At 47.6% G+C, this 24,052-nt stretch overlaps 11 protein-coding genes across 11 annotated transcripts; 5 read left to right on the top strand and 6 right to left on the bottom strand.

Moving 5' to 3' along the window:
* Positions 1-227: 227 nt before the first annotated feature.
* PGRI_037290 (uncharacterized protein) lies at positions 228-1,614 on the bottom strand (the record flags this gene model as incomplete). Its single annotated transcript, XM_040791442.1, has 7 exons — positions 228-351; positions 401-681; positions 738-844; positions 897-1,101; positions 1,158-1,264; positions 1,321-1,499; positions 1,568-1,614. The coding sequence occupies 7 exons, from the start codon at positions 1,612-1,614 to the stop codon at positions 228-230; spliced, it is 1,050 nt and encodes a 349-aa protein (XP_040645519.1).
* A 2,354-nt stretch (positions 1,615-3,968) lies between these two features.
* On the top strand, positions 3,969-6,095 carry PGRI_037280 (Major facilitator superfamily domain, general substrate transporter; the record flags this gene model as incomplete). The annotated part of the gene is made up of 6 exons (XM_040791441.1): positions 3,969-4,338; positions 4,394-4,476; positions 4,527-4,791; positions 4,842-5,645; positions 5,772-5,810; positions 5,863-6,095. The coding sequence occupies 6 exons, from the start codon at positions 3,969-3,971 to the stop codon at positions 6,093-6,095; spliced, it is 1,794 nt and encodes a 597-aa protein (XP_040645518.1).
* A 391-nt stretch (positions 6,096-6,486) lies between these two features.
* On the bottom strand, positions 6,487-7,180 carry PGRI_037270 (DUF4149 domain-containing protein; the record flags this gene model as incomplete). Its single annotated transcript, XM_040791440.1, has 4 exons — positions 6,487-6,653; positions 6,708-6,996; positions 7,068-7,101; positions 7,152-7,180. 4 exons carry the CDS (start codon positions 7,178-7,180, stop codon positions 6,487-6,489), a joined length of 519 nt encoding a protein of 172 aa, XP_040645517.1.
* A 307-nt stretch (positions 7,181-7,487) lies between these two features.
* Positions 7,488-10,165, top strand: PGRI_037260 (ATP-dependent DNA helicase 2 subunit KU80; the record flags this gene model as incomplete). Its single annotated transcript, XM_040791439.1, has 11 exons — positions 7,488-7,616; positions 7,663-7,717; positions 7,773-7,836; positions 7,899-7,966; positions 8,018-8,186; positions 8,235-8,295; positions 8,350-8,856; positions 8,909-9,294; positions 9,347-9,558; positions 9,625-10,094; positions 10,148-10,165. The coding sequence occupies 11 exons, from the start codon at positions 7,488-7,490 to the stop codon at positions 10,163-10,165; spliced, it is 2,139 nt and encodes a 712-aa protein (XP_040645516.1).
* Positions 10,166-10,809: 644 nt separating this feature from the next.
* cdcA (phosphoprotein phosphatase CDC14) lies at positions 10,810-12,757 on the bottom strand (the record flags this gene model as incomplete). The annotated part of the gene is made up of 3 exons (XM_040791438.1): positions 10,810-12,049; positions 12,104-12,665; positions 12,709-12,757. The coding sequence occupies 3 exons, from the start codon at positions 12,755-12,757 to the stop codon at positions 10,810-10,812; spliced, it is 1,851 nt and encodes a 616-aa protein (XP_040645515.1).
* Positions 12,758-14,705: 1,948 nt separating this feature from the next.
* Positions 14,706-15,479, top strand: PGRI_037240 (uncharacterized protein; the record flags this gene model as incomplete). The annotated part of the gene is made up of 1 exon (XM_040791437.1): positions 14,706-15,479. One exon carries the CDS (start codon positions 14,706-14,708, stop codon positions 15,477-15,479), a length of 774 nt encoding a protein of 257 aa, XP_040645514.1.
* A 969-nt stretch (positions 15,480-16,448) lies between these two features.
* On the top strand, positions 16,449-17,127 carry PGRI_037230 (glutathione peroxidase; the record flags this gene model as incomplete). Its single annotated transcript, XM_040791436.1, has 2 exons — positions 16,449-16,491; positions 16,598-17,127. The coding sequence occupies 2 exons, from the start codon at positions 16,449-16,451 to the stop codon at positions 17,125-17,127; spliced, it is 573 nt and encodes a 190-aa protein (XP_040645513.1).
* Positions 17,128-17,422: 295 nt separating this feature from the next.
* On the bottom strand, positions 17,423-18,810 carry PGRI_037220 (translin; the record flags this gene model as incomplete). The annotated part of the gene is made up of 8 exons (XM_040791435.1): positions 17,423-17,497; positions 17,563-17,712; positions 17,770-17,855; positions 17,929-18,034; positions 18,088-18,221; positions 18,425-18,478; positions 18,596-18,632; positions 18,745-18,810. 8 exons carry the CDS (start codon positions 18,808-18,810, stop codon positions 17,423-17,425), a joined length of 708 nt encoding a protein of 235 aa, XP_040645512.1.
* A 556-nt stretch (positions 18,811-19,366) lies between these two features.
* PGRI_037210 (DIM1 family thioredoxin-like protein) lies at positions 19,367-19,965 on the bottom strand (the record flags this gene model as incomplete). The annotated part of the gene is made up of 4 exons (XM_040791434.1): positions 19,367-19,392; positions 19,448-19,690; positions 19,750-19,797; positions 19,851-19,965. 4 exons carry the CDS (start codon positions 19,963-19,965, stop codon positions 19,367-19,369), a joined length of 432 nt encoding a protein of 143 aa, XP_040645511.1.
* A 1,067-nt stretch (positions 19,966-21,032) lies between these two features.
* Positions 21,033-21,677, top strand: PGRI_037200 (60S ribosomal protein eL22; the record flags this gene model as incomplete). Its single annotated transcript, XM_040791433.1, has 3 exons — positions 21,033-21,047; positions 21,238-21,470; positions 21,551-21,677. The coding sequence occupies 3 exons, from the start codon at positions 21,033-21,035 to the stop codon at positions 21,675-21,677; spliced, it is 375 nt and encodes a 124-aa protein (XP_040645510.1).
* Positions 21,678-21,970: 293 nt separating this feature from the next.
* On the bottom strand, positions 21,971-23,896 carry rex3 (putative RNA exonuclease Rex3; the record flags this gene model as incomplete). The annotated part of the gene is made up of 1 exon (XM_040791432.1): positions 21,971-23,896. The coding sequence occupies one exon, from the start codon at positions 23,894-23,896 to the stop codon at positions 21,971-21,973; it is 1,926 nt and encodes a 641-aa protein (XP_040645509.1).
* Positions 23,897-24,052: the final 156 nt, after the last annotated feature.

Raw genomic sequence — 24,052 nt, 5'->3', positions numbered from 1 at the left:
CAATGTTTGAATTTAGGAAATCGCGTGTTAAGACCTTTTCGGACCTTTGTGCTCCCAAGTTTTCGTTTGTAAAGTTTGCATACTATTTGGTGCCTCAGGCTATTAATTGGCATATACGCCAAGCAAGAGGTGGACCAATACCCCGGGCGGGCCTCGGGAAGTATTTCCCTTCCGACAGTGAGCCAAGCCTATACCGGACAAAAAGTAGGCATCGAAACACTTCACGCCTAACCTCTCAGCTCTCCAAGCATAGCTGCTACTTCGGCATCGAAGTGGTTCAAGAAGTCTTCTAATCCCCGAGGCGTATTCCAACCAAGTCGATTCCGGGCAAAATCAGCCCGAGCTCTCGAACTACACAAGATATTAATTTATTATTCCATTAAAAAAGGGACTCACTTACTTTGATGCAAGGGAGATCTCTGCAAGACTCTCGTTACCCCCAGTAATTTCCGCAGCTGCATCCTTCAGGCTGATTGACTTGACTTCATTCGTCGCCAGGAGACCGCTCTTGCACATGGCATCGGCAATACCCTGGCTAACCTGTAGCCATGTATGTTCACCGCTTTCAACAAAGAATACCGCATCTGGGCCGGAAGGAAGCCATGTGTTTTGCTCAATAACAGCACGGAAGAGAAGCCCGTAGAAAGCAGAAAGATCGGCAATGTGAACATGATTCCAAATCTAAGAGTTTTGCACTGTCAGTAATTATGGACAACAGACATAGATATCATACGTACGCCCTTGCCACTCTCAATTACACTGGCAAATCCGCGCTTTTTGGCCAAACGTGCAAGGTTGGGCACCTGTTGGCTCAGAGTCGCGAATGGACCGTCGCCTTTTCCGTCTGCGAGGTGTTAGCATATGAAATCACTTTTAGTAGCATTGGTTCCACGTACAGATGGTGGGAGGGACGACAATGTACGTTTTGACACCAAGGCTTAACCCGGTCTCAACAACCGTAACATCGGTCACGCGTTGTCCGTAGCGCTCAGGGTGATTCTTCTCCATCTCAAATATGTTATCCTTTTCATCAGACCAGATTTTCTGGTCCTGTGGCGTCCCAGTGTAGGGATGATCGCCCAGAATTGAGGTACCCGAAGTCTAAACCTTCCATTAGCTTTTGTTGCCCATACCGAAATATCGCAAGACATCCTCACATGAATAAGATAGGCTTCCTTGCCCGTGGCCTTCTGTCTAAGAGCTAAACCTTCGACCAGTGCTTTAGCAGAACTGTCATGGGATGCAGATGCCGCGTTGATCACAACTGGGGAATTGTCAGTGGGTCGGGCATCAATTTTAGAACACAGATGGTATCATTACGATCACTTTGAGAAGCAGCATTTCTGCAAGCTTCCAGGTCGTCCAGGCCACCAAACAGGATTGGCTTTACACCCAGAGAGTCGAGCTTGGCCGCCTGGTCTGAACGACGGATCAGTGCGGATATGCTCAATTTGGAAGCCTCCGGAGATCGTAGTATCTCAGCAAGAATCGAGCCACCGCTGGTAAAATGTTTGTTAGCTCATTGCGACGAACTTCTTGGTCTGAAACAGAAAGAGACTTCACGTACATGTATCCGGTTGCACCTAGAATAAGAACTTGGGTCTTATTGGCCATTTTGATTATTTTCTCGAATGTGTTTGAATGTATGAAGGATGGTCAATAGGTCATAATTGGGCATTCGATGCTACTTATAATTGTTCTGCATGTTCCATCCCTTGGATGAGCACGTCGATTATTAATTCACCCGCAGTTGACGTCAAAAGAAAAGAAACTCCCCGGATTAGCAATCATTTCTGGAATGGAAGATATTTGTCTAGGTATACAGGAAATTGCATATAAAACTCGAATTTCGAAGGTTGGACCTTCCTCACGTTTTGACGTGGATTGCTAATCAAGTGGGACTCGAGGTTATTTTATTGCTCGGCTCGTACCCGAACCCACCTTCATACCTTAACACTACATACAAGAATGTGCATTGTTCCGCTGACCCAACGATAATTTGAACATGGGAGCGCCCTACCTAGTCACAGACGACGTAAGAAGTATATGGGCCATTCCCCCGCTTACAGTTCAGAAGGTATCATAACTTCTACTCCGGAGGAACGTTGAAGGGAGAGGACGAAAAAAAAGACGAAGCGGAAGGCTATTGATAGAGAGGTTAAGAAGATGTGTGGGTATTGACCTACGTAGTTAGATGTTAGTTGGACTGCTATAGTGCGACGAGATTGTGAAGCCTTTTTAATCGCTCTACACTGCTATCTTGAAATCATAAATTTATGTGCGGCTATCATGTGGTCCATTTACTATGATCCTCTACTCTATAGCCAAGGATATCTTATAACAAGACTTAACGTAGGAGATGGTTTCCCTCTATATAATGTTAGAGATAGCGAGCGCTGATTGGTGCGAGCGCTAACATCGTGGCACATACGCCTCGAGCCCTATAATACCATTCTACCCCCACGCTATCTACTGTTCATATTATAAAGCCTTAAACCTAGCCCTGAAGTTTTAGATTGAAATCATTATGGTCTCCGTTACTTGGAGACCTATTTAAGTATCTCGTTAGGTCACAAGAATAAACCCTAAAAATAGAACCTGAACCACGTATTAAGAAAGATGGAAATAGATTTGTCGCGCCAGCATGCGAGAGATAGAATGTAGTATCGAGCCGGTTGTTCCAAGGCTAGAACCCTTTATGGTAGGGTTAATCTACGTAGTATCTGTAGAGTGGGGGTCCCTATATAATGGTAACCTGTCTGTCAGCCATTCGCAAGTCGTTTGGTATATACATGGATCTTTACTTTGACAGATAAGTACTAATCAGCTGTCAGGTCCGACCAACTTCCATGGAAGTTACCAATTTATCTACGTAGGTACCCCCGTAATTTCTAATAGCCTCGGCATTTCCAAAGAGCTATGGGCTAGACCGGAGCACTTTCTCGTATATATTTTGGCTAGTATTAAATAGGGCACCAGAATCATTTATTTATATTGTATTTAGTGTCCCACGTAGATTACTTAACTAGGTGGTATTGTTTGAATGGTCCTTGTTTTCTTCCCCGCATAGCCCTTCGCTTCGTGGGTTGACTATAACATCAGCCAATAACTTCCCCTCAATATCCACTACGCTATATATCTACCCAATTAACATCCTTCTGGCTTATAATCCTTCCGTAAAAATACAAGCCGGTTCCCGAGGCCGTTAGAAGTTGTATACAATGATGTCATTATCTATAAATTAGCCCATCTGATTGGTCAGTTTCACGCTGATACTTTTCTTCCAAGGACAGCCCTGTGCTGTGGCTTTTGCTTGTCCCAAAGACGGAAATGTCTTATTCTCTAGATCGCGACTTCGATGTCAGTGTCCATATACGGAGTGGTGGCCCAATAATTGATGATCCACCAGTTTACTCAGTACCTCGGGCGCTTGTAAAATGTCCAATGACATGGATGTCTCTTTGTTCCGTGCCCAAGCTCTGCCCTGCTTTGCGGTTTGTTCGGCGATCCTCCAGCCCAGGATCAAGGGGCCAGTGCCCAATGATTCGATAGACATCCCGCCACCTTTACCGATCGGGCTACCTATCTAAATCATGTTACATGAATGGCACTATATGCTAGCGGCTAATGCCGCCTGGAAGACAACCGGAATTGAATGCGAGCTTGACGCTTTAGTGTATCTAAAAATTGGGGGCGGTGGGATGCTTGTTCTATAAAGCAATCAAATCTCCTCCAGTCCCCTCACTCTTGAAACTTGAAGCTTAAGGCTGTTTTCGCTATTGCTCTAGCTCTGCCTGGATAGGCTGTAATAAACCACAAATTTGATCAGGTAACTATACTCTACTTCTGATCCTTAATATGAGAATATTTTTCAGCTAACTTGGTTACATCCAGAAGATAGATAATAGTACATTGCTACTGTTTCATGGCATATCGGATCGTCGTTTGACACTCTATACTTATCCAGTATGAAGGAAAATGAAATGACCGACTCCACTGCGGAGAAGATAGAGCATGTAGAGGGGAGCCCAGATCCTACATACGCTCACAAGGAAGAGAAGATAGACCTCGAGAGCCGCTCTCTTGGTAATCTTAATGCCGTCTTCGAAAACCCTCTTGCCGGAATTCCCCGCGAACAGCTCTTTAAAGATGTTGTCGAATTTTGTACTAAGTACGATTTGATGGATCATGTCGAGACTTTCAAGAAGGGTGCTCTCATTTCGCAAGATCCTGCATCGGCAACCAGTCTTCCTGAGTTATCAGAGGAAGAGAGGGAGGCCCTTGTACGTGAACATACTCACAAGTGGTCACAGCCGTGGCAGTTATACTTTTTAGCATGTACGTTTGGGAATCAAGCGATCCACTCGCCTAGGCTAACTTTCTTTTCCTCTAGCAATGTGTTCTTTGGCCGCGGCTGTTCAAGGCATGGATGAGACCGTCAATAATGGTGCCCAGGCTATCTACTTTGCTGAAGATGTACGTGTTTCATCATTGATTTGCTAGCATAAGCTAACCTTTTGTCATAGCAACTTAACATCACTTCCAAAAACATCCAAGGCCTTGTTGTTGGTGCCCCATACTTAGCTTGCGCGATTGTCGGTTGCTGGCTTACTGAGCCCCTAAATCGATTATTTGCCCGACGTGGTACAATTTTCATCTCATGCGTGATTGCAGCTGTTGCCTCAGTATGGGAAGGTGTTGCAAATACCTGGGTCAATCTTTTCATTGCCCGTTTTGTCCTCGGTCTGGGAATCGGGTCGAAATCGAGTACAGTGCCTGTATATGCCGCGGGTAAGTGTCGTCGCATGACTTTCTTTGACCTTTTTCTGATTATTCAATAGAATGCTCCCCTGCTCCAATCCGAGGTGCTCTCGTTATGATGTGGCAAATGTGGACGGCCTTCGGTATCATGCTGGGTAACATAATGGGTGTTGCTTTCATGAGTCTAGACCGAGACATCAGTTGGCGTCTCATGCTAGGATCCACTGTTGTACTGCCACTTATTGTCTGTGCTCAAGTCTACTTCTGCCCTGAGTCTCCAAGATGGCTGATCCAGCAAGGCAAAATTCAAAACGCTTACGCCAATTTCCGTGTCCTCCGACCAACAGACATTCAGGCCGCAAGAGATTTGTATTATGCACACGTGGGCGTTGAAATTGAACGAAAGATCAACAAGGGCAAGAACTTCTTCACGATGTTCATTGAGCTCTTTACTATTCCCCGAAACCGCCGTGCCACGCTCGCTAGCTGGATCGTGATGTTCATGCAGCAATTCTGTGGAGTCAACGTCATCGCCTACTACTCTACCTCTGTCTTCACTGAAGCAAGTTACAGCCTGACTAGTGCGCTACTCGCATCCATGGGAACCGGCATTCTCAACTGGGTCTTTGCCCTACCAGCCTTCTTCACTATTGATACCTGGGGTCGCCGGAACTTGCTACTGTTCACTTTTCCCTTCCTCGCTATCACTCTCCTGTGGACTGGCTTTTCCTTCTGGATCGAAGAGGGGAATGAAACGAGCAAAAAGAGGGTTGCAATGGTCACGACGGGCATGTACCTGTTTGAAATCTTCTACTCTCCTGGAGAAGGGCCCGTCCCATTCGCATATGCCGCCGAATGCTTCCCGCTGCAAGTCCGCGACGTTGGTATGTCATGGGCGACAGCGACTACCTGGTGCTTCAATTTCATTTTATCCTTCACTTGGCCGCATCTGGTTGATTCTTTCAAACCCCAGGGTGCCTTCGGTTGGTATGCTGCTTGGTGTGTAATAGGCTGGTTTTTGGTCCTGTTGTTTGTGCCTGAAACAAAGTGTAAGTGTTCTGACCCTACCTGAGATTAACTGCGCTAATATTTTGTCTTTAGCTCTTACTCTCGAGGAACTGGATCAAGTATTCTCTGTCTCGACGCGCAAGCATGCTTCGTTCCAGATCAAGAATGCTTTGTGGCACTTCCGTGTCTGGATCCTTCGTCAGAAACTGGAGCCTCTGCCAGAATTCTATCAAGGTGCCGAGCGTCTTGCAGAAGTGGGTGATATTACATCCAAGGAAGGAAATAAGGGAGACAGGGGGCATAAAGACCAGATGCTGCAGACCTAGTAAGAGATGGTGTTGGTTTGTTATTCGTGCGCAGTAGCAGCTATTCCCGAATGAACTGGTCCGATTTTAGTCGGATATAGGGCGTGGACGGGGTATGCTTGGCATATTACTGAGCTCTAGCTTTGTGGAGATGATACATATGAATGATGCCAGGCAAAGTAATTGCTAGCTCTTGAGGCAGCGACATCCTTTTGTACAATATCTACATCATGGGATAGATCACCGTGACCATTAAAGGGCGAAACAAATTATGTATTTTCATTTATACAGAGTAGTTCATATGGATAACCAAGGGATACAGTAGACAGAGGGAGAAAATGACAGAAATGCGTACAAGGGCTATGTGCATTGGGCCATCCGTTCAGCATTGTTATTGATTGCTGTTGTCAAATTACTCAAGTCTCTTGCTCAGAACGACACCGTACCAGACTGTAGCAATCAGGCTGGCCAAATTGACCAAGCTTGAGATACCATGCAAACGGCCAAACTTCTTGTTCAGGGCCAGCATCTCCTTGGAGTGAGGCGCCGGGTCATAGCTCCTCTTTCCATCACGGGTTTCTGTGAAGGTTAGAATATTCAATTAACTAAACATAGTGACAGCAGCTAGCGTACCTTGATGCTTGCGCTCGCGCATCACACTAGTTGTGAGGGGACGCAACACAAACATGTTCACCAACCCGGTGGCTGCCACAGTTGCCAGAGGCAGAAGAGTGTCAAGGCGATTCTCAGGTGCAGCTAGACCAGACAGACCCAATACCTGTCCGCCGCGAGAAGCAGTCAAGGCAACCACTACAGGTAGCGCAGTCTGCAATGAGAAGTAGACGGGGAAGATGGCGCTCTGCAGGCTAGCGAACTGGGGCCGCGGAAGAGCGCGGAAGGCAACGAAGCCTCCGACAAAGGACTTCACATATGTCAGACAATACTTTTGGAGGGGACAATTTGATATGCGCCTGGTTCAGATATCGATCTCACCTGGTAGAACTGTGTCCCTAGAAGGGTGCCGTAGCTACCTCATATTAGTGTATGTATGAGCCTAATTTTCGCCAATAAACAAACCTCAGAATATGATAGGGGCGAGGATCCATGATTTCGGATATGTTATGACCTCGGGAGAGTTGAGTTGGTGATAAAGTCGATTTGAGGTTGCAGGGAGGGGAAGTGGCAGTTATCGACACGACCTAGCTCTTAGTAAAAACTTTATTGCCACTGCCAAATAGGTCGCGCTGTCTCATAGCGACGCACAGACCACCAAGCACCAACAAATACGTTGTGTGATGTCATGTGCCTTCGCGTTTCGGTCTAAACCGCAAGTGGAAATATCACGCGTCTGCCTGTTGTCTTGAGCCTCAAGCAATTTTGACTTGCAATTTCCACAACATCATCATCATCATCATGGCGGAAAAAGAGGCTACAGTTTACATTGTAGACATGGGACGGTCTATGGGCGAGTGCCACCATGGCCGTCCTATGACAGATCTCGAATGGGCCATGCAGTATGTCTGGGATAGGATCACCGCCACGGTATGTGAATTAGCTTTATTCAACGCCAGAGAACTGACAATTCCAGGTGGCTACCGGTCGCAAGACTGCTACGGTTGGCGTAGTTGGTCTCAGGACAGATGGTGAGTAGCCTACCAGTCAGCACGTATTGGGAGCCCTGTCTCATGCTTAGAACAGAAACTATCAACGACCTGGAAAAAGAGAACTTCTCTAATATCTCCGTCCTTTTTGGTCTTGGACAGTACGTGTGGCGTGATAGTTTTACTATCTCCCGTCGAATCACTTGACTAAATTGTCTTTCAGGGTCCTTATGCCTGATATTCGGAAACTGCGAGAGATAATCAAACCCAGCAGAACGAACCAAGGCGATGGTATGTGACAGCTAGATACTCGTCAAACTACTAGTTCTGACTTTATACAAGCTATCTCTTCTATTGTCATCGCCATACAGATGATCCTTGAGTACACCAAGAAAAACAAATACAAGCGCAAGATCATTCTGGTGACCAATGGCACCGGTGTGATGAGCGATGACAGTATTGAAGGCATTATTGAAAAGATGAAAGAAGTCAACATTGAGTTGGTGGTCATGTATGTTTCTTACTGATGAGACTTCACGTTCATGCTAACATTATCTAGTGGTGCCGATTTTGACGACGCGGAGTATGGCGTAAAGGAAGAAGATAAAGATAGCCAAAAGGTACCAAGTCGTCTTCAATGCGTTATAGTATGACGTTAATCAAGTTCTTTGCAGGCTGAAAACGAGTCCCTTCTCCGACGCCTAACTGAGGATTGCGATGGTGTTTATGGAACGCTGGAGCAAGCTGTTTCGGAATTAGATATTCCCCGCATCAAAGTAACCAAAAGCATGCCATCTTTCAAAGGAAATCTCATGCTCGGCAATCCCGAAGAGTATGACACAGCAATCACCATACCCGTGGAGCGATATTTCCGGACATACGTCGCCAAGCCGATCTCAGCGAGCTCGTTCGTGCCACGTTCTGGTACCGAACCCGGAAGCCAAGCACCGGGTAAAGGCAATATTGAAGGGGACGCTCTTGCCCCAGTGCGAACATCACGGACATATCAGATCACAGACGAGTCCGCACCGGGTGGTAAGGTTGACGTTGAACGCGACGACCTCGCCAAGGGGTACGAGTATGGACGTACAGCAGTTGCTATTGAGCAAACTGATGAGAATATTGCAAATCTACAAACCTTTGCTGGTATGGGGCTGATCGGCTTCGTTCTGAAGGAACAGGTGTGTCTCCATGCCAATCTCAAGCGTTATAACAGCTAATTCTGTGACTTAGTATGACCGATACTTGCACATGTCCAACACGAATATCATCATTCCTCAGCGTGCAAATGACAATGCGTCTCTTGCGTTGTCTTCGCTCATTCATGCACTCTACGAAACAGATGCCTATGCGGTTGCCCGATTAGTGACCAAAGAATCCAAACCACCGATGCTCGTGTTGCTAGCTCCGTCTATCGAGGCAGACTATGAGTGCTTAATCGAAGTACAGCTTCCATTTGCAGAAGACGTACGGTCATATCGGTTCCCACCTTTGGATAAAATCATCACTGTCTCCGGCAAGGTGGTAACTGAACACCGCAACCTTCCAAGCGCCGCTTTGAAAGATGCGATGAGTAATTACGTGGACAGCATGGAATTCGTCACCACGAATGATGAAGGGTAGGTGGAATTTACTTGGTTATCCAGCCAGCCAGCTAACCAAAAGACTCAGGGAACCCACTAACGATCTCCCAATTGACGAGTCTTTCTCACCATTACTACACCGCATCGAATCAGCCGTTCGATACCGTGCTGTGCATCCCAACGACCCTGTCCTCGACCCCTCAGAGCGGCTCACCGAATTCGCACACCCACCAGAAGAGATGGTCAAGAACGCCAAGTCCCATCTTGAGAAATTGATGTCCACGGCAGATGTCAAGAAAGGTAAAACCAATTCTCAAACTACATTTAGAAGAAGCCCTACTCATCATTACATTCCGTTTTATACAGTTCCACCAAAGACAAAAGGGCGTAAACGTCAACGCGAAACAGAAAAACCCCTGTCCGGTCTGGATGTCGATGCCCTCCTCAGCCTCGAACCAAAGCGAACGAAAATTTCAACAAAGAACGCAATTCCGGAATTCAAGCAAACACTCTCCCGCGCGGAAAACATCGACGCAATCCACGACGCTGTGCAGCAAATGGCTAAGATCATTGAGAACCAGGTTACACACAGTCTCGGTCACTCGAATTACGACCGCGTTATCGAGGGCCTCGGGACTATGCGCGAAGAGCTAGTGGATTATGAGGAACCGGGTGTGTATAATGACTTTATGCGCCAGTTGAAGGGTAAAATGCTGCGGGAGGAGCTAGGTGGGGATCGGAGGGAGCTGTGGTGGTTCGTGAGGAAGGGGAAGCTTGGGCTTATTGGGAAGAGCGAGGTGGATAGCTCTACTGTTGAAGAGGAAGAAGCTCAAGAGGTGAGGTTTCGTTGTTTCGTATGGAATGGAACGAGCGCTAACGCTGCATACAGTTTTTGGCTGCCAACTGAGAAATTGAGTGGCGACGATTATGGTCTCGCTTTTGGGACATGAAATAGTGAGCATACGAGAAATATGGAATATTCACGCTTTTTTCTGCGCAAACGGCACCCCTTGTAGAGCCTATATGCAAGTGATGCTATATGGAACACCATTGAAGGCATGGCCGAGGAACGAAGTCAAGCACCTACCCGTGGATAGTCTACCTCAGATGATTGAGCTCTACAGATGATTGAGCTCTACAACCGACCATTTAGACCAAGGAATACGAAATTTAGAAGATTTAGAAATGGAAATGTAGAGGGAATTCATGAACAGCATTGTCATATCGACATAGAATTGACACATCCAGGAGTGAAACCTACAGACAAAACAACATGTGGCACGAGGTGAATCGGTACCCAGTTGCAAGGCAGCTGAGGGTTCGTCAATCAACAACAAAACCAAACGCCGTGCACAACATGCCCAATAACCAGTATTCGCTCCAGTAAACAACAGACCGAGATTTGCAAACTCAAACATTAAAAAGCATCCAGATGCATCACGGAAAAGGGGTATGCAGAAGTATTGTCCCCGTGGGACGAGAAGAATGGAAGAAGAAGCGCCCCGAGGAAACATGCAGAGTTCCTAGGGACGAAGGAAGAGAACAGAACGTTTAGTGGATGGTCTTGATTGCCCGTGCAGGGCTGATGGTATTGCTACCAATACGACCACTAGGCTTGCGAACACCGCGAGACTCGCTGCGGGTATTTTCCGTTGCCCGACGAGGGCTGGAGCGAACTTTGCTGACCGAAATAGGGGCAGCGCCACTCTTGCGGGTCACAGGAGTCTTAGGGGCTGAGTGATCAACCCAGTTCTCCTGATCCTTGTGGTTGTCTTCTGTCAAGGTGTAGCTGGCTGTGACAGTGGCAGAGTAACTGATAGACCGTGATGTGGGCGAGGCAACAGGAGATCTGGATGACCGTTGCGCTAACCGGCGAAGCTGAATCTCTTCTTCGCTCTCACTGCTCTCGTTACTCTTCCTGTGGCTGCGTTGGCTGCGCTGCTCGTTTTCAACAGCGAGGGATCCGGAGGCAGTTCTGGAATAAGGGTGGTGGCGTGAGTCCTTCCGGTGGGACTTGCGAGGCTGGCCAGGGGTTGGCGCAGGAAGGTCTTGGTCTGGGTAAGCTGCAGCTTCATTGTGATCAATCTCTCCGAGGGCTGCGCGTTTGGTGTGGCTATTGTTTGGTGGGGTCGAGACCACTCCGTTGCTAGTGCGCTTCTTGGTTGACACTCGCGGAGTGACAGGTGTGGATTGTGCTAGCTTCTCCCGCATGCTATCCTCAAACCACCATTCACGGAAAGCACCCTGGTTAAGGTGGAGCCAGTGCTGCTGAGGTCCAACGACCATACCGGGTCGCATAAATCTCATGAAGGCAATTACTTCATTTGCGGTGAATCCATATTTGTAGATCAGGTAAGCACCAATCAAGCAGCCCGTACGACCCAGGCCTGCTTTGCAGTGAACTGCAATACCCTTCTTCTTGATGGTGATCATCTCGTGTGCCATTTTGATAAATCGTCTGACTAGTTGTAGAGGAGGACATGTGCCATCCTCGAAGATCATATCAATATGCGAGATTCCCATTGCAGTGAAGTAAGATGGGCAGTACAGCTCTGAGTTGAGTCGTACAACGAGACCAATGTTGCGCTGGTGGAAATGGGCGAGAACATTCTTGAATGGCGTAGGGAGTTTTGAGGAAGAGATTTCCGAGAGTGTTGTGGGCAAGGCGTTGTATTCAGCCGTGTTTACAGGGATGGGTGCCACCGGCTGCTGCTGAGGAGATGCAAAGGCAAGGAAGTCTGGTGTCACCCAGTTAAAGTCACCCATATCGACTCGCTCAAATTTCTCGTATCTATTGAATCAAGTCAGCTTTAAGTATTCGGTTGTTGTATACAGTGCGACTTACTCCTCAAGATTGAAGTCGCGAAGTCCGCAAAGAGACTGCTCCTTTGCCTTCCACACTCCATAAACGACATCTTGAATGTTCAAAATGAAATCTGCCTGGCTGTATCCAGCATCGCGGAAAGGCATGTAAGGAGGGTCTGCCTGTGCGATGGGTGCCAGAGCCAAATGAGGTGGCCAGGATTGAATCATGACCATATAGCATGCAACCAGGCATGCCGCATTGGCGCGACTCCGGGCATCAGTCTTGCTGTAGAAGACCACTGGGCGGTCGCTGTTGGCTGGATCGCCAAGGATCTCATGGAAAAGCACAGCAAACCGGTAGAGGTGACCAATGTGGAGTGGGCCGAAATCAGCGTGGAAGGCATTGTAAAGAAGAGTATCATCGACGGTGAAATACACCGGGGAGCGTCGCTTGCTCGGAGTGGCGGGCTGGGCACGTGCGCGCTTGCTTGGGGATTTGGGTGCGTCCAGATGGAAGGGAAACGGGGTTCTGGAGCTGGGAGCAGAATCATAAGATGCGAGGTAGAGACGGTCTAGATAATGATTTTTCTTAGCTCTGGACGCTGGGTGGAAGACATTCAAGTTGTCGAAAAACATTGTACCAACCTTGGATGTACTCGATCATCTGGCCGCCGTGGTTGAAGTCGGTAGTCATATTGGTGGTTGTTTGTTGACAGCCGCCTAGACCTGGAGTGATTGTGTAACGCTGATAAACAGCGAAGATAGATCAATATGGTACCGTTACAGGTCCTGTTGTTCTGGTGTGACTCGGAGGATAGCAAAGCCAATGGTAAGAAAATAGTCGCGGTAAAAGTAAGACCTAAACACTCATGATCAAACTGAGAGAGATAGATCTATGAGTATAGGTTAAGAATAGAGAGAAAATGAGAGGGATGCCAAAGACCTGTACAGGTGTAATAGAAGAAAAGGAGAATACAAAGTTCGAGTTCATGATGTTTGGGGCAGCTGCCATGCCACTGTTATGTTGTGCCTTACCTATTTGGGACTAGTGGTGGCTGTTGACGTGACAACGCCTGTGGCCTCAGGCATCAACCGTTGCCTGCCACATTCCAAAACATCAACACCACCAATAAGAGACAAACAACACAAATAAGGCAAACTGCACAAACCTTACACTAATAGAACATCAACTCTCCAGAGCGGCATTTCGAAACCTCCACCCGGATTTAACACCAGTCTTCAGCTTTAAACCCTATCTCCTGATTTCACATAGGAAGAGAGCATGTCTCTGGCAGATATTGCCTGCTTCAATCCATGTCAATGAATGAGCACAACAATAACACACTTATGCCCCCTTCTACTTCCTCTTATGCAATAGGGCTGGCAGGTCACTATTAGATCATGGTCGTGCTACAGTATCTAACTGTCTGTATTATCGAGTGCCATCGTCATCCAAATTGGAGATTATATCCAGGCCTCTGCGCTCTACAGTACCTGATATGAGTGACCTATCTAGCACGACGGAGTATGTAGTTGAAAACAGTTCGCTCCGTACGACAGCTTGTTAGTGATTTGCTACATGTTGGCTTTCTTGATTTAGTCTATCACGCTCAATAATTTTGTGGCGAGTCAACATTCAGCTGATCATTCCTGGTGGTTCATTTGGGCAAATGATCATGTGGTCACAGTCTTCCCTGATGATGCATCCATGAATACCTTGATCGAACCATTTTCCTTGGCTCATCCTTCTTAACGAACAGCAGAATAGACCGTCTTTGGGTTCCACTTCCAAATAGAGTGCGCCTCCTTCATACGCCAGTAAACACTATAGGCAGGGCGGCAGCTACAATCTCGGTAGATGCTAGATTTTATGCAGAGTCGACGCAAGGACCTCCGAAGGAAATTGGGTTGATTTTCAAGTTCAAATGTTCCCCCTGGGAAAGCCGGCGATCAACACAAAGTGAGCCCCGGATATAATGACCCTTGCCTAGGCCTACGGTCAATGCGGTGATATACATCCTTCACTTGGTTTTCGAGGTTACCCTGATGGTTGGCTGGTGTTAATCTTCTTCTGGCGGAGAAATATTTGACTTGGTAACACAAGTTCGAAGAAGCCATGCTAAATTTCCCACGTCGCAAACTTCTCCATATGTATCAACCTATTTGAGGTAACCCCAACTATCCCGCAAAGCAGAACAAGCTTCCATAATTTACTAGCTCGTTTATCAGGGTCAACCTTGCTAACGATTCGCTCCAACCATATCGCTTGAAACATGCCACTCATTCTTGCTTGAGACAATGTGGGCAATCCCTTCTTTCGCGCAATCTCCGCTAAAATGAAACTACCTGTGCGGCTTCATGGATTGGCGCCAGTTACCACCAGTTATGATAATAATAGTCGTTCTAACAATATCGCCCTTGATGATCCCAGACGATAGAGCTTCCGATGACCGTGCGGAGCATATCGCCAAAACAACCCCCAAAAAGTGTATATAACGGCCTCTAGATCCAGCAGCTTTGCGTTCTTTTCTATACTCAAATCATTCATTCACTTTCAGTCACTCCTTTTCCACCCATACACCTCTTCTTCACCAAATCACTCTCTCTTTTTAACCCTTCGAATCTTCACAATCATCGCAACAATGAAGTTCACTGGGTTGACCATTTCACTCGCACTCGCTGCCTTGGGCTACTCTGCCGCTCTTCCCAGCCTTGGAAATGTGGGAGGCACTGTATCTGGTATTGAGGGTGCTGTTGGTGGTGTCACAGGCGTCGCTGCTAAGTTTGTTGCGCCTGTCACCTCCACCACTAGCGGCCTCACTGGTGGCCTCACTGGCGCCCTCAAGCGTGACGGTACTGCTGCTCTTGGCGAGACAGTCAACACCATCCCACGCCTTGCTAACAGCGCTGTTACCCTTGCTGGTACTACTGTTGGTACGGGTGAAAGCATTGTCTCTGATGCCGCTGGCACTGCCGAAAATGCCATCGCTGACGCCAGGCCCTCCCACAAACGTCAACTCAATGACCTTGTTGGTATTCCTTTCGGAGGCGCCGTTCCTTCCATTATCCACGAAGCCAAAGCTGCCGACCTGACTGGTGCCGTTGGTACTGCTGAGCACGTCATTGACGGTGTCAATCCAGCTGCGAAGCGTCAGCTCGACGACCTTGTTGGTAGCACTCTTGGAGGCGCCATTCCCGCCATTCCCGCCATTCCCGCCATTATCCAAGGAGGCAAGCCTGGAGGCCTGGCCGGTGTCCTCAAGCGCGATGGAACTGCCGCGCTTGGGGAGACCATCGAAACCATTCCCAACCTTGCCAATAGTGGACTTGCCATCGCTGGCAATGCCGTTGGTGCCGGCGAAAGTCTTGTTTCTGGCGCCTCTAGTACCGCACAGAACGCTGTTGGTCATGATTAGTCATTACGATATACTTCATGCTCTTCATTTCTTCCCACATATGGTCTTTTTTGGTGTCTTTTTTTGGTGTCTTTTATGATTGATTCGCTTTTCATGTACAATAATAAGTGTGTTGAAAACCTCTATGTAACTTCCAGGAAATCAGCTTCAGAGGAACAGCCTTCCTACAGATTCATATTTTTCCTTTGCCACCCTAGTGTTCTAGTTCTAGAAAATCCTTTACACTTTGCTCTAGTGACACTCCAGCTTTGGTCTCCACATGGTGCGTATTGTTGCTTGATTGGAGCCTTTTAAACGTCTTCTCCGGAAAACAACAGGGTATGTAGTCTTGATTTGCTAGGCTAACTATGTGGCATGACCTCAGGGATACATATGTACGTGTTTCCTATTTGGGGATCTTAATTATTTTTTGTTTTGAGATTATTTGAAATAGCTTAACATGTATATATATTTCTAATCGCTTTGGGTCTTCTATATATAAACCAGCATTACTATCACGATAACCTTGATGATATATAATCACGCAGGTAATATTTAGTCCTACAATATATATATTTGATATGTATTGAAATTCTAAGCTGACAAAATCTGCTTATGACCATGGGACCTAATCCAAAGCCCTGGATCTAGATTTCATTTACAGTCAGCAATGGTTTGGAATAACTGGAATAATATTATGCACATTCCAGTTGACCAATAAAAAGACAGCCAGATCAAAAGCCCAGTCATTATCGGTTCGGAGGACTTCCAATTCCGTCTGGATACCCCGTGGCCAGCCCATGGCCAATTGGTAATAAAGTAACTCGACCTCGGTCCATCTAGAAATTATCAGAATACAAGAAGAGAGTCATGGTCTCGTGTTTGCAAAATCTCCATTCTGCCAAGTCTCTCCGATCAACCCTCTTAACGACGTCATTCTATCTACGCCCGCGAACACCTCTTCTCGCATATCCACGTCAAATAACAACCATGTCGTCTGCTACATCTTTCTTTGACTTTGAGCCTGTCGACAGTACGTATAAGCCCCGCGCTCTACCCCGCGCTACCCTGCCTATCCTCTCCCCTCACCTTATGCGCCGAAGAACTTAACCCGCTAACCAAACTCCGCATGTGAACAGAAAGGGGCGAACCCTTCCCCCTCTCCTCGCTGAACGGCAAGGTCGTGCTAGTCGTGAACACAGCCTCGAAATGTGGCTTCACTCCCCAGTTTGAAGGTCTGGAGAAGCTTTACCAGAACTTGAAGGCCCAGTACCCCGAAGACTTCACCGTCATTGGATTCCCATGCAACCAGTTTGGCAACCAAGACCCCGGCTCGGATGATGATATCCAGTCTTTCTGCCAGCTCAACTATGGCGTTACATTCCCCGTGCTCGGAAAATTGGATGTGAATGGCGCTAACGCTGCACCGGTGTGGAATTTCTTGAAGGAGCAGCAGCCTGGAATCCTGGGCATGAAGCGCGTTAAGTGGAACTTTGAGAAGTTCCTTGTCTCTGCCGATGGCAAGGTTGTTGGCCGCTGGGCTTCCCTTACCAAGCCCGAGGGACTCCAGGATACCATTGTTAAGGAGATTGAGAAGGCGAAGAAGGAGGGTACTCTTGCTTCGCTGAAGAAGAGTGAGGCTGGTGCTGAGCAGGCCAAGTTGTCGTAAGGCTATGTTTGAGGCGTTCTTTTCTGAATGATTGTGGTGATACCTACATCTGTTTTATTGTATCTATAACCCTGTGCTTCGGCTTGTGACATATGTACTCGTTCTTTTCAGTTTATGATTTTGGTCTACGATGGGAACAATACCGAGTGGCAGTAGTAACTAGTTCATATTTTAGTATTAAAGCTCATTAATACCGATTTTGTAAAAGGCGCTAGATCAGTTCCTTGGATCTATACCAATTTCGGCCTAATATGAGGCCCGACTCGGTATGAAGGAGAGTCCTTGATGCCATACTTCAAGCAGAGGGACCACCCTTGGGAACCAGATTCCGTAGCGACAGGTCATAGACCACATCCTCGATCTTCTTGACCTGTAGTGCCACACAAATTAGAAATTTAAAACCATGAAATAGACGTTGCAATGATTTCAACATACGCTGTACTTGATACCGTCGCTGCGCTTACGCAAGATATCGTTCTTCAAGTTCAAGAGCTGGAATCCAGCGAACAATTCCTTGACAAAGTTGCCAATCTGCATGGGACGGGTGTAGTCACCCAGGGTGACTGAGTTGACAGCCAAGCGAGCCTGGGAACAAATTAGATGTGGCTGAACAGAAAAGATCTGAGATTTCCGGAAACGAACCAGTTCTTCAACCATGGCAATCAGTGCCAGTAGGTACTCCTCAATCGTAAGGTGGAAGGCATCCTGCTCCTTTAGGTTGACAGGAACTAATAGAAGAATGACAGTAAGTATTGTAAATTAATACAGGGATACGGTGTTTATAGGGATAGCAAAACTTACTGTCCAGGAACTTGCCCACATCTTCGATTGTCATGAAAGATGTTGAGCTGGGTCCCTTGTGCTCTTGAAGTCCTCCTAGCCATGCGCAGAGCTCAATAGAGGCGACCTGATAGATTGGATCAGCAGAAATCTTCGGACATCGAATTTCAGAAAACAAACCAGATTTTGCAGCTCACGGGTCCATAGCCCGTTGTACTTGTAGAAGGGATGTTGGTCTGCCACGGCCTTCAGGCGAGCAACCTCTTCCTTCTGGGCAAGGATTTCCTTAGTGACATCGTCAAGCACAGGCTTCACTATTGTAGGAGTCAGCAAGATGATCCAGTAGAGGTAGAGGAAATAGTGTGGAATGCTGCGGGGAAAATTGTAGGGATTCAAAGCTTATATGGCGAAGAAAAGAGAGAAAAGAGGAGTGATCAGGCAGTGAGGTCCAAAGAGCGAATGGAATTATAACCCAAACCTCTCATCAGACTACATGCAATTAATAGTAGAAACTTACGTTGATCGGCGGGCGTGGAATGAGCCCGAGACAGGATCGCCTGTGTGGAACGTCCTGTATCAGTCAACATCAGTCCTCATATTCAACCTGTGACTTCAGTCCGGGAGTGCCGCCCCCGACAGGGCAAACACCCTGGAAGTCACGGTCGAGGTCACGAATTGCCGAGCATACCTCTTCTAGCGAGTGTGTGGACAATCTCATGTATCTCCTATCCAAAATTGTTAGCTGTTCGTCGATATTCCTGGCTCAAGGGTCTTGTTTCGGTGTAGGCTTGGCGCGTGAAGAATTCACCAAGCTCAGAACGCGTCGATATAACTTACATCCCGGACGGTACCCTCCTCGTCGATCTTCGTCTGGAGATTCTCAAAAATGCGTTGGTCAATCATTTTGTTGCTTGATTGTGGTTGCAGACAGGTATTTGAGAGAAATGAAGGCAGAACTGTGAGGTGTGGTGTTTAGAAGTGTGTTACGTCAAAATCCAGGTTGAAAAAATAGGATAGCTCACGCAGCACGCCACAAGTCTTTGTTTGAATTAAGAGTTATATGAAAAGCTGTGATGTCGCTTCTTGAAATCTATTTCACTTTTTGAAGATGAAATTTCCTCCAAATGAAGGTCGTATGGGGCCACTTTACGATGATTTATGATACCAACCTACAGCTACTACTCAAGAAACGATTGATAGAGCTGTTGAGTATTCTCAGTTGCTAATTAAGTGATTTTGATCTCAAGAAATGAAGCTTGTGTAGTAACTTGTGTTCATCCCCAATCAAAACGACTGCAAAAACGACTCCCCCCGGAAACAAAAAGAACTCCAGAACCATGACCATATTTGCAGGTTTTATTGTTGCCAGAGCAAGTCTAGTGATCGTCGTGAATATCGTAAGAAAGCAATACACACACTGGCCAGTGCCAGGGTGATCATGCGGCGAGGGGGACACTGCTTAGTATCGGTATCTGGTCGAGTAATCTGTAAAAGCCAGCTGTTAGCGAATGGCGCTCATAGGAATTGAAGTGAAAAGTACCTTTGGGGCTGACCACCAGACCACGGCCCTTCTTGGCGCCCTTGTATATCGTCTCAATGATGTCAATCAACTCCTGCTTGTCCTCCAGCACCCAGTTCAACTTATTGTTGTTTCCCGTGCCAAAATCGCACATCATATGTTTGTTGCGGTAGAAGAACATGATCGTCATAGGATCATACAGCTCATACATCTGGTTGAAGTCTGGAACCTGGTCGAGGTCGCATAGATAGATGACGGCGAAGTCTTGGGGTAGGACCGTTAGCAGCTGTTTGGTTGCCTTTCAGGATATCTTGGTGTCTCACTCTTTACACGTTCGGCGATCTTGTAGAGGAGTTCATCTTGACGAATACCTGAGAGAGTGGGTTAGTCTGAGACCCTGGCAATGAATGCGGGTGGCTCTCACAGTCGGGGTCATGGTCCCGCCCGAATCGGATCACCACCAGACGTTCTTCTTCAGATAGGATAGCCTGGTCCACATGCCAGGCTGTTTGCAAGTGAGGGAGGACGATAGAACCCATTGCGATGGCAGATTTTGTATCGACGGATTGGAGTATGCTGAGTGAGAAAAAAATGGAAGGCTTATCGATTGCCCCCGCGATTGAAGCTATCGCGTCATGTGACTGATCTACATTGTTGTGTACAACACCTAGGCATAGTGAGACTAGCGGCCACGCGTTGTGTGAACTGCTTGGTCTAACGACTCAGTGTATCACTCAATATATCTAATTAAGAAGTACATCGTAGGACGTGATCTACAGTCTACGACATAGCTGACAGCTAGGGGATCTGTAATGGTAACGCTCTGTCGAAACTGCTTGATTCATTTCCCAGTGTTTGAATGTGTTCATGGAGTTGTGGATGGCCTAGCTTCTGTTCGACCAAGGGATTACATTGTAGGATGGAACAATAGTTGATGGCATCATAACATGACCAAGGGACGACTGGAACTATCAACTCTATAGGATACTATACTACTGACTGAAGACATCTTCTCCAAGTGCCCGGACATGCCGAACAAGTGATGAAAATGGGGTTCGCGTCGATCGGGGGTAGTGTGAGCCCAATGACACTGTGCGACGAGGCATGCGCAAGCACAGAGGCCAAGTCACGAGGTCCAAAAATAGGAATAATCAAAGTGTTTCCTGGACGGAAACTTTCAGAGATTAAACTGAAAAGAACAGATACTACACTTGATCTAAGCCAATAGGCAAAGAGAGCTGAAGAAGAAAGAAAAGAAGAGGAAGTTCTGAGGCCCCGGGGAGCGCTTTATACCCCGAGAGTGTGGATCCTCGGCTATTAGCGAAATTAACCGAGCCAATCGGCGTTAAGGTTTAACCCCGATGGTTGCCTAGCGGGTTAAGCGATGTGCTGACTCACTAAGCTGACTAACAGTAGTTTGCCCTAACCTATGTCCCAATTAAGTCTAGTGTAACACACCTCTGGCCGTGAATTTTTGATAACCAAATTGGCTCCACCGTGAAATTTAGGAAGTTGTCTTGACCACTCTCTCGCCGGCGCAGGATATTCACCTCTTTGCGACCTTTCCCCAATCCCCAAAAATCCATCCTCCCCCAATCCATTAACAATGGCTCCCGCTGCTGTACGTTGAAGTCCAAATCGCTTTGCTGTTCCCCCCACCGGAGTCTCTGCGGGCTCGTCTTCGATCAGACAATGAAACTCGATATTGAAAAATCTATCGAGTCTCAATGTCGTCGAAGACGGACCCGCGAGACTACCACTGGGGCTCGACATTATGGAGCAGTAGGCTAATTCGATTCTATGTGGTATAGGCTCACGGCCGCAAGGCCCAGAAGGTCACCCAGAAGTTCGTTATCAACGCTTCCCAGCCCGCTAGCGACAAGATCTTCGATGTCTCTGCCTTCGAGAAGTTCCTCCACGACCGCATCAAGGTCGAGGGCCGTGTCGGTAACCTCGGCGAGAAGGTCGTCATCTCCCAGTCCGGCGATGGCAAGATCGAGGTTGTTGCTCACATCCCCTTCTCCGGCCGCTACCTGAAGTACCTGTGAGTTTGTCTATTCCCCGGGATTATTCCCGATATATTGGAGTACAGTCTTGTTGACCATTGCCTTTTCTGTCATTTAGCACCAAGAAGTACCTCAAGAAGCAGCAGCTCCGTGACTGGCTCCGCGTCGTCTCCACCTCCAAGGGTGTCTACGAGCTCCGCTTCTACAACGTCGTCAACGACGAGGCTGAGGAGGATGAGGAATAAGCGTGTCGCTCCTGACATGTCTTGTTTCTTCGTCCCGTTGATCGATCGGGTCTAGTCTGTGTGTGTCGCGCTTGGAACGTCTGTTTGGATTGAGAGCGAGAGCCATGGGGGGATAAGATTGGTCTATGAGGCCACGAATAAAACTAAAAAAGTTTATACCCTCATCTTCTTACTGAGTAATAATAATGTAGAACATATTGTAGATTGTCGTCAGTCCACACAGGCATGGGTATCGTATACAAAAAGTCAAAAACAAAATACGCTAGATAGAGGTTAGGGATACATGTCCAGGATTATCTGCTGGACTTTCTCTTCTGGACAACGGTCCATGAAGAGGTGATTGTTGACACTCGGCCCTCTGGATGGATCAACTTGCCCCCCTCGATTTTATGTCCGTCCTTCTTCAACTCTTTCCATTTGTAGCCCACTTTCACTCTCACAAGATCACCTGTAGCAATTGAATCCTCCTTTGAGTCGTGCCCATTGTCCCCGACCTGGATGTCACGGCTAAGGTGCCTTTGAGCAAGGATTTTGAGACTCAAACGAATTGGGAGACCCTTAGGGTGGGGATAAAGGAGGACGGTGTCAATGACGGTAGGGTGGATGATACGGCAAGCGTTAAGGTCATTGTCGATTGCATGGCCGATGAGAGGTGTCTCAGGCTGGAGGAGCTTTAGGAGGAGCTCGCGCGCCTCCGCGGGTGACTGAACAAGTTGCAAGGGTGGGTTGGTTTTTTTTTCCCCGTCTGCTGACGGTGAAGATATGCTGGGAATTGGAGTGCCATATGGCTTTGCGGAAGCATAGTGTTGTGGCGTGACACCGGAGAAGCGTGTGTTGAGATCTAACACCTCGCCCATAGGCCGGACAAGCACATCAAGGAGATCACGGCCTTCAGGCCAGCTCACCGCAGTGAGACGAATCAGTTCGAGACCCAATGTCGTGTATCCCATTTCGCAATCGATAGAGACCGGTTCTAGTGGTCCTTTTCCTGGCTGAGATGGAGTTGTCTGGAATTGAAGGATGGATGCAAGTCGTTTGGCCTCCGAGACCTTGAAGACATGTGTCTCGGCTCTGGTGCAGCCGGTAGACGTTCCCAATGCTTCGCCGCAGCAGGGAAAGTAGGGCTGGGAGGGACCGGTGACATGGTCTGTTTTCTTGCGTTGAGGGTAAACGGGCCGTCCTGGATGATAGTTACAGTGGCCACCGCTGGCCAGGGCACCATCTTCGCGACGCCCTGGGAACACCTGGAATCGTTGACCGCATCTGTCACACTTCTCCCAGCCCTTGGACCCACCAACACCTCTTTTGGCGTATTCAATATCTGCGTTCGTGGGTTGTTTTGTGATATACCCATGTTCTTCAAGGCCAGTGAGGGGTGTGACTAGCTGAGATACAACTGCGATTTCTTCTGCGGGAGTGAGGCCTGTGTTGCTAGTTATGGGAATTGCCCGAGGCTTCTGGACGGGGTTTATCTTATAATATCGCGCATTCAGATGGGACATCACCTCCTTGACCCACTCGTCGATGCCCATTTTCGTAACTCTCACGATTCGAAGTTTGATAACATTGCCGTAAACGCTTGGACTGTCTCTCGCGAACTTTTCTTCCTCGTCCAGAGCCATTGTGATGAGTTCATCGGGAGTTAGGATGAAACATCTATTCGAGCTATTCTTGTCCTTTCGTAGCTTTTCATTCAGGGCAGTCATGGCGGAGTGCAGCTTTTGGAGAATGGCAGTCCGACTGCCATGAGTTGCCGGTGCATGGGCAAGCATGCGAGGATTCAAAGTTTCTTTTGGAGCCTTGCGAGGAGGGAGTTGCGATGAAGATCCAGCGGATGTGGTATTAGTGCGCTTTGCAGGCTCGGTCCCCGAAGGGTTTGGTTGGCCATGGGCTGAGGTGGGTTGGGCGGATTCTTGAGCTTTTGGAGTGTCTTGTGTATTTTGATTTTTCTTGGAAGCAACCGATTTCGATGGTCGCCGCCCCATTTCAACGGGTGATTCTTTTAAGTTGCAAGATGGAATGGAAGGCCCCGGCACCTGTGTGCTTTCCACTTTGGCCCGTTTAGCAGGAGGGCCATCGTCACCTGACACAGGAATCTTCAAAGGCTGGGCCTTAGCTGGTGCCGGCTCATTATCATGAGAGAATATGCATCTCAAAAGAGTGCAATCCTGGCCTTGCGGGCATGGAATTGCCCCGAAACGGCCGAGCGATGTGAACATGATGAATGACCGGATGAGAAGACAGGTTAAGATGCAAATATCTAGGTCTCAAGTGTTTTTTTTGTGCACTGAATAGGTCGAAAGGAATATTGCAAGTAACGCTATCGCATCAATAAGCGCTTGCTTATAGCGAACACCATTAAAAACGAGCCAAAC

This window comes from Penicillium griseofulvum (assembly GCF_001561935.1).
Source record: "Penicillium griseofulvum strain PG3 chromosome Unknown contig_86, whole genome shotgun sequence".
In the NCBI taxonomy this organism is placed as follows: Eukaryota; Fungi; Ascomycota; class Eurotiomycetes; order Eurotiales; family Aspergillaceae; genus Penicillium; species Penicillium griseofulvum.
This window is presented reverse-complemented; position numbering and strand designations above follow the sequence as displayed.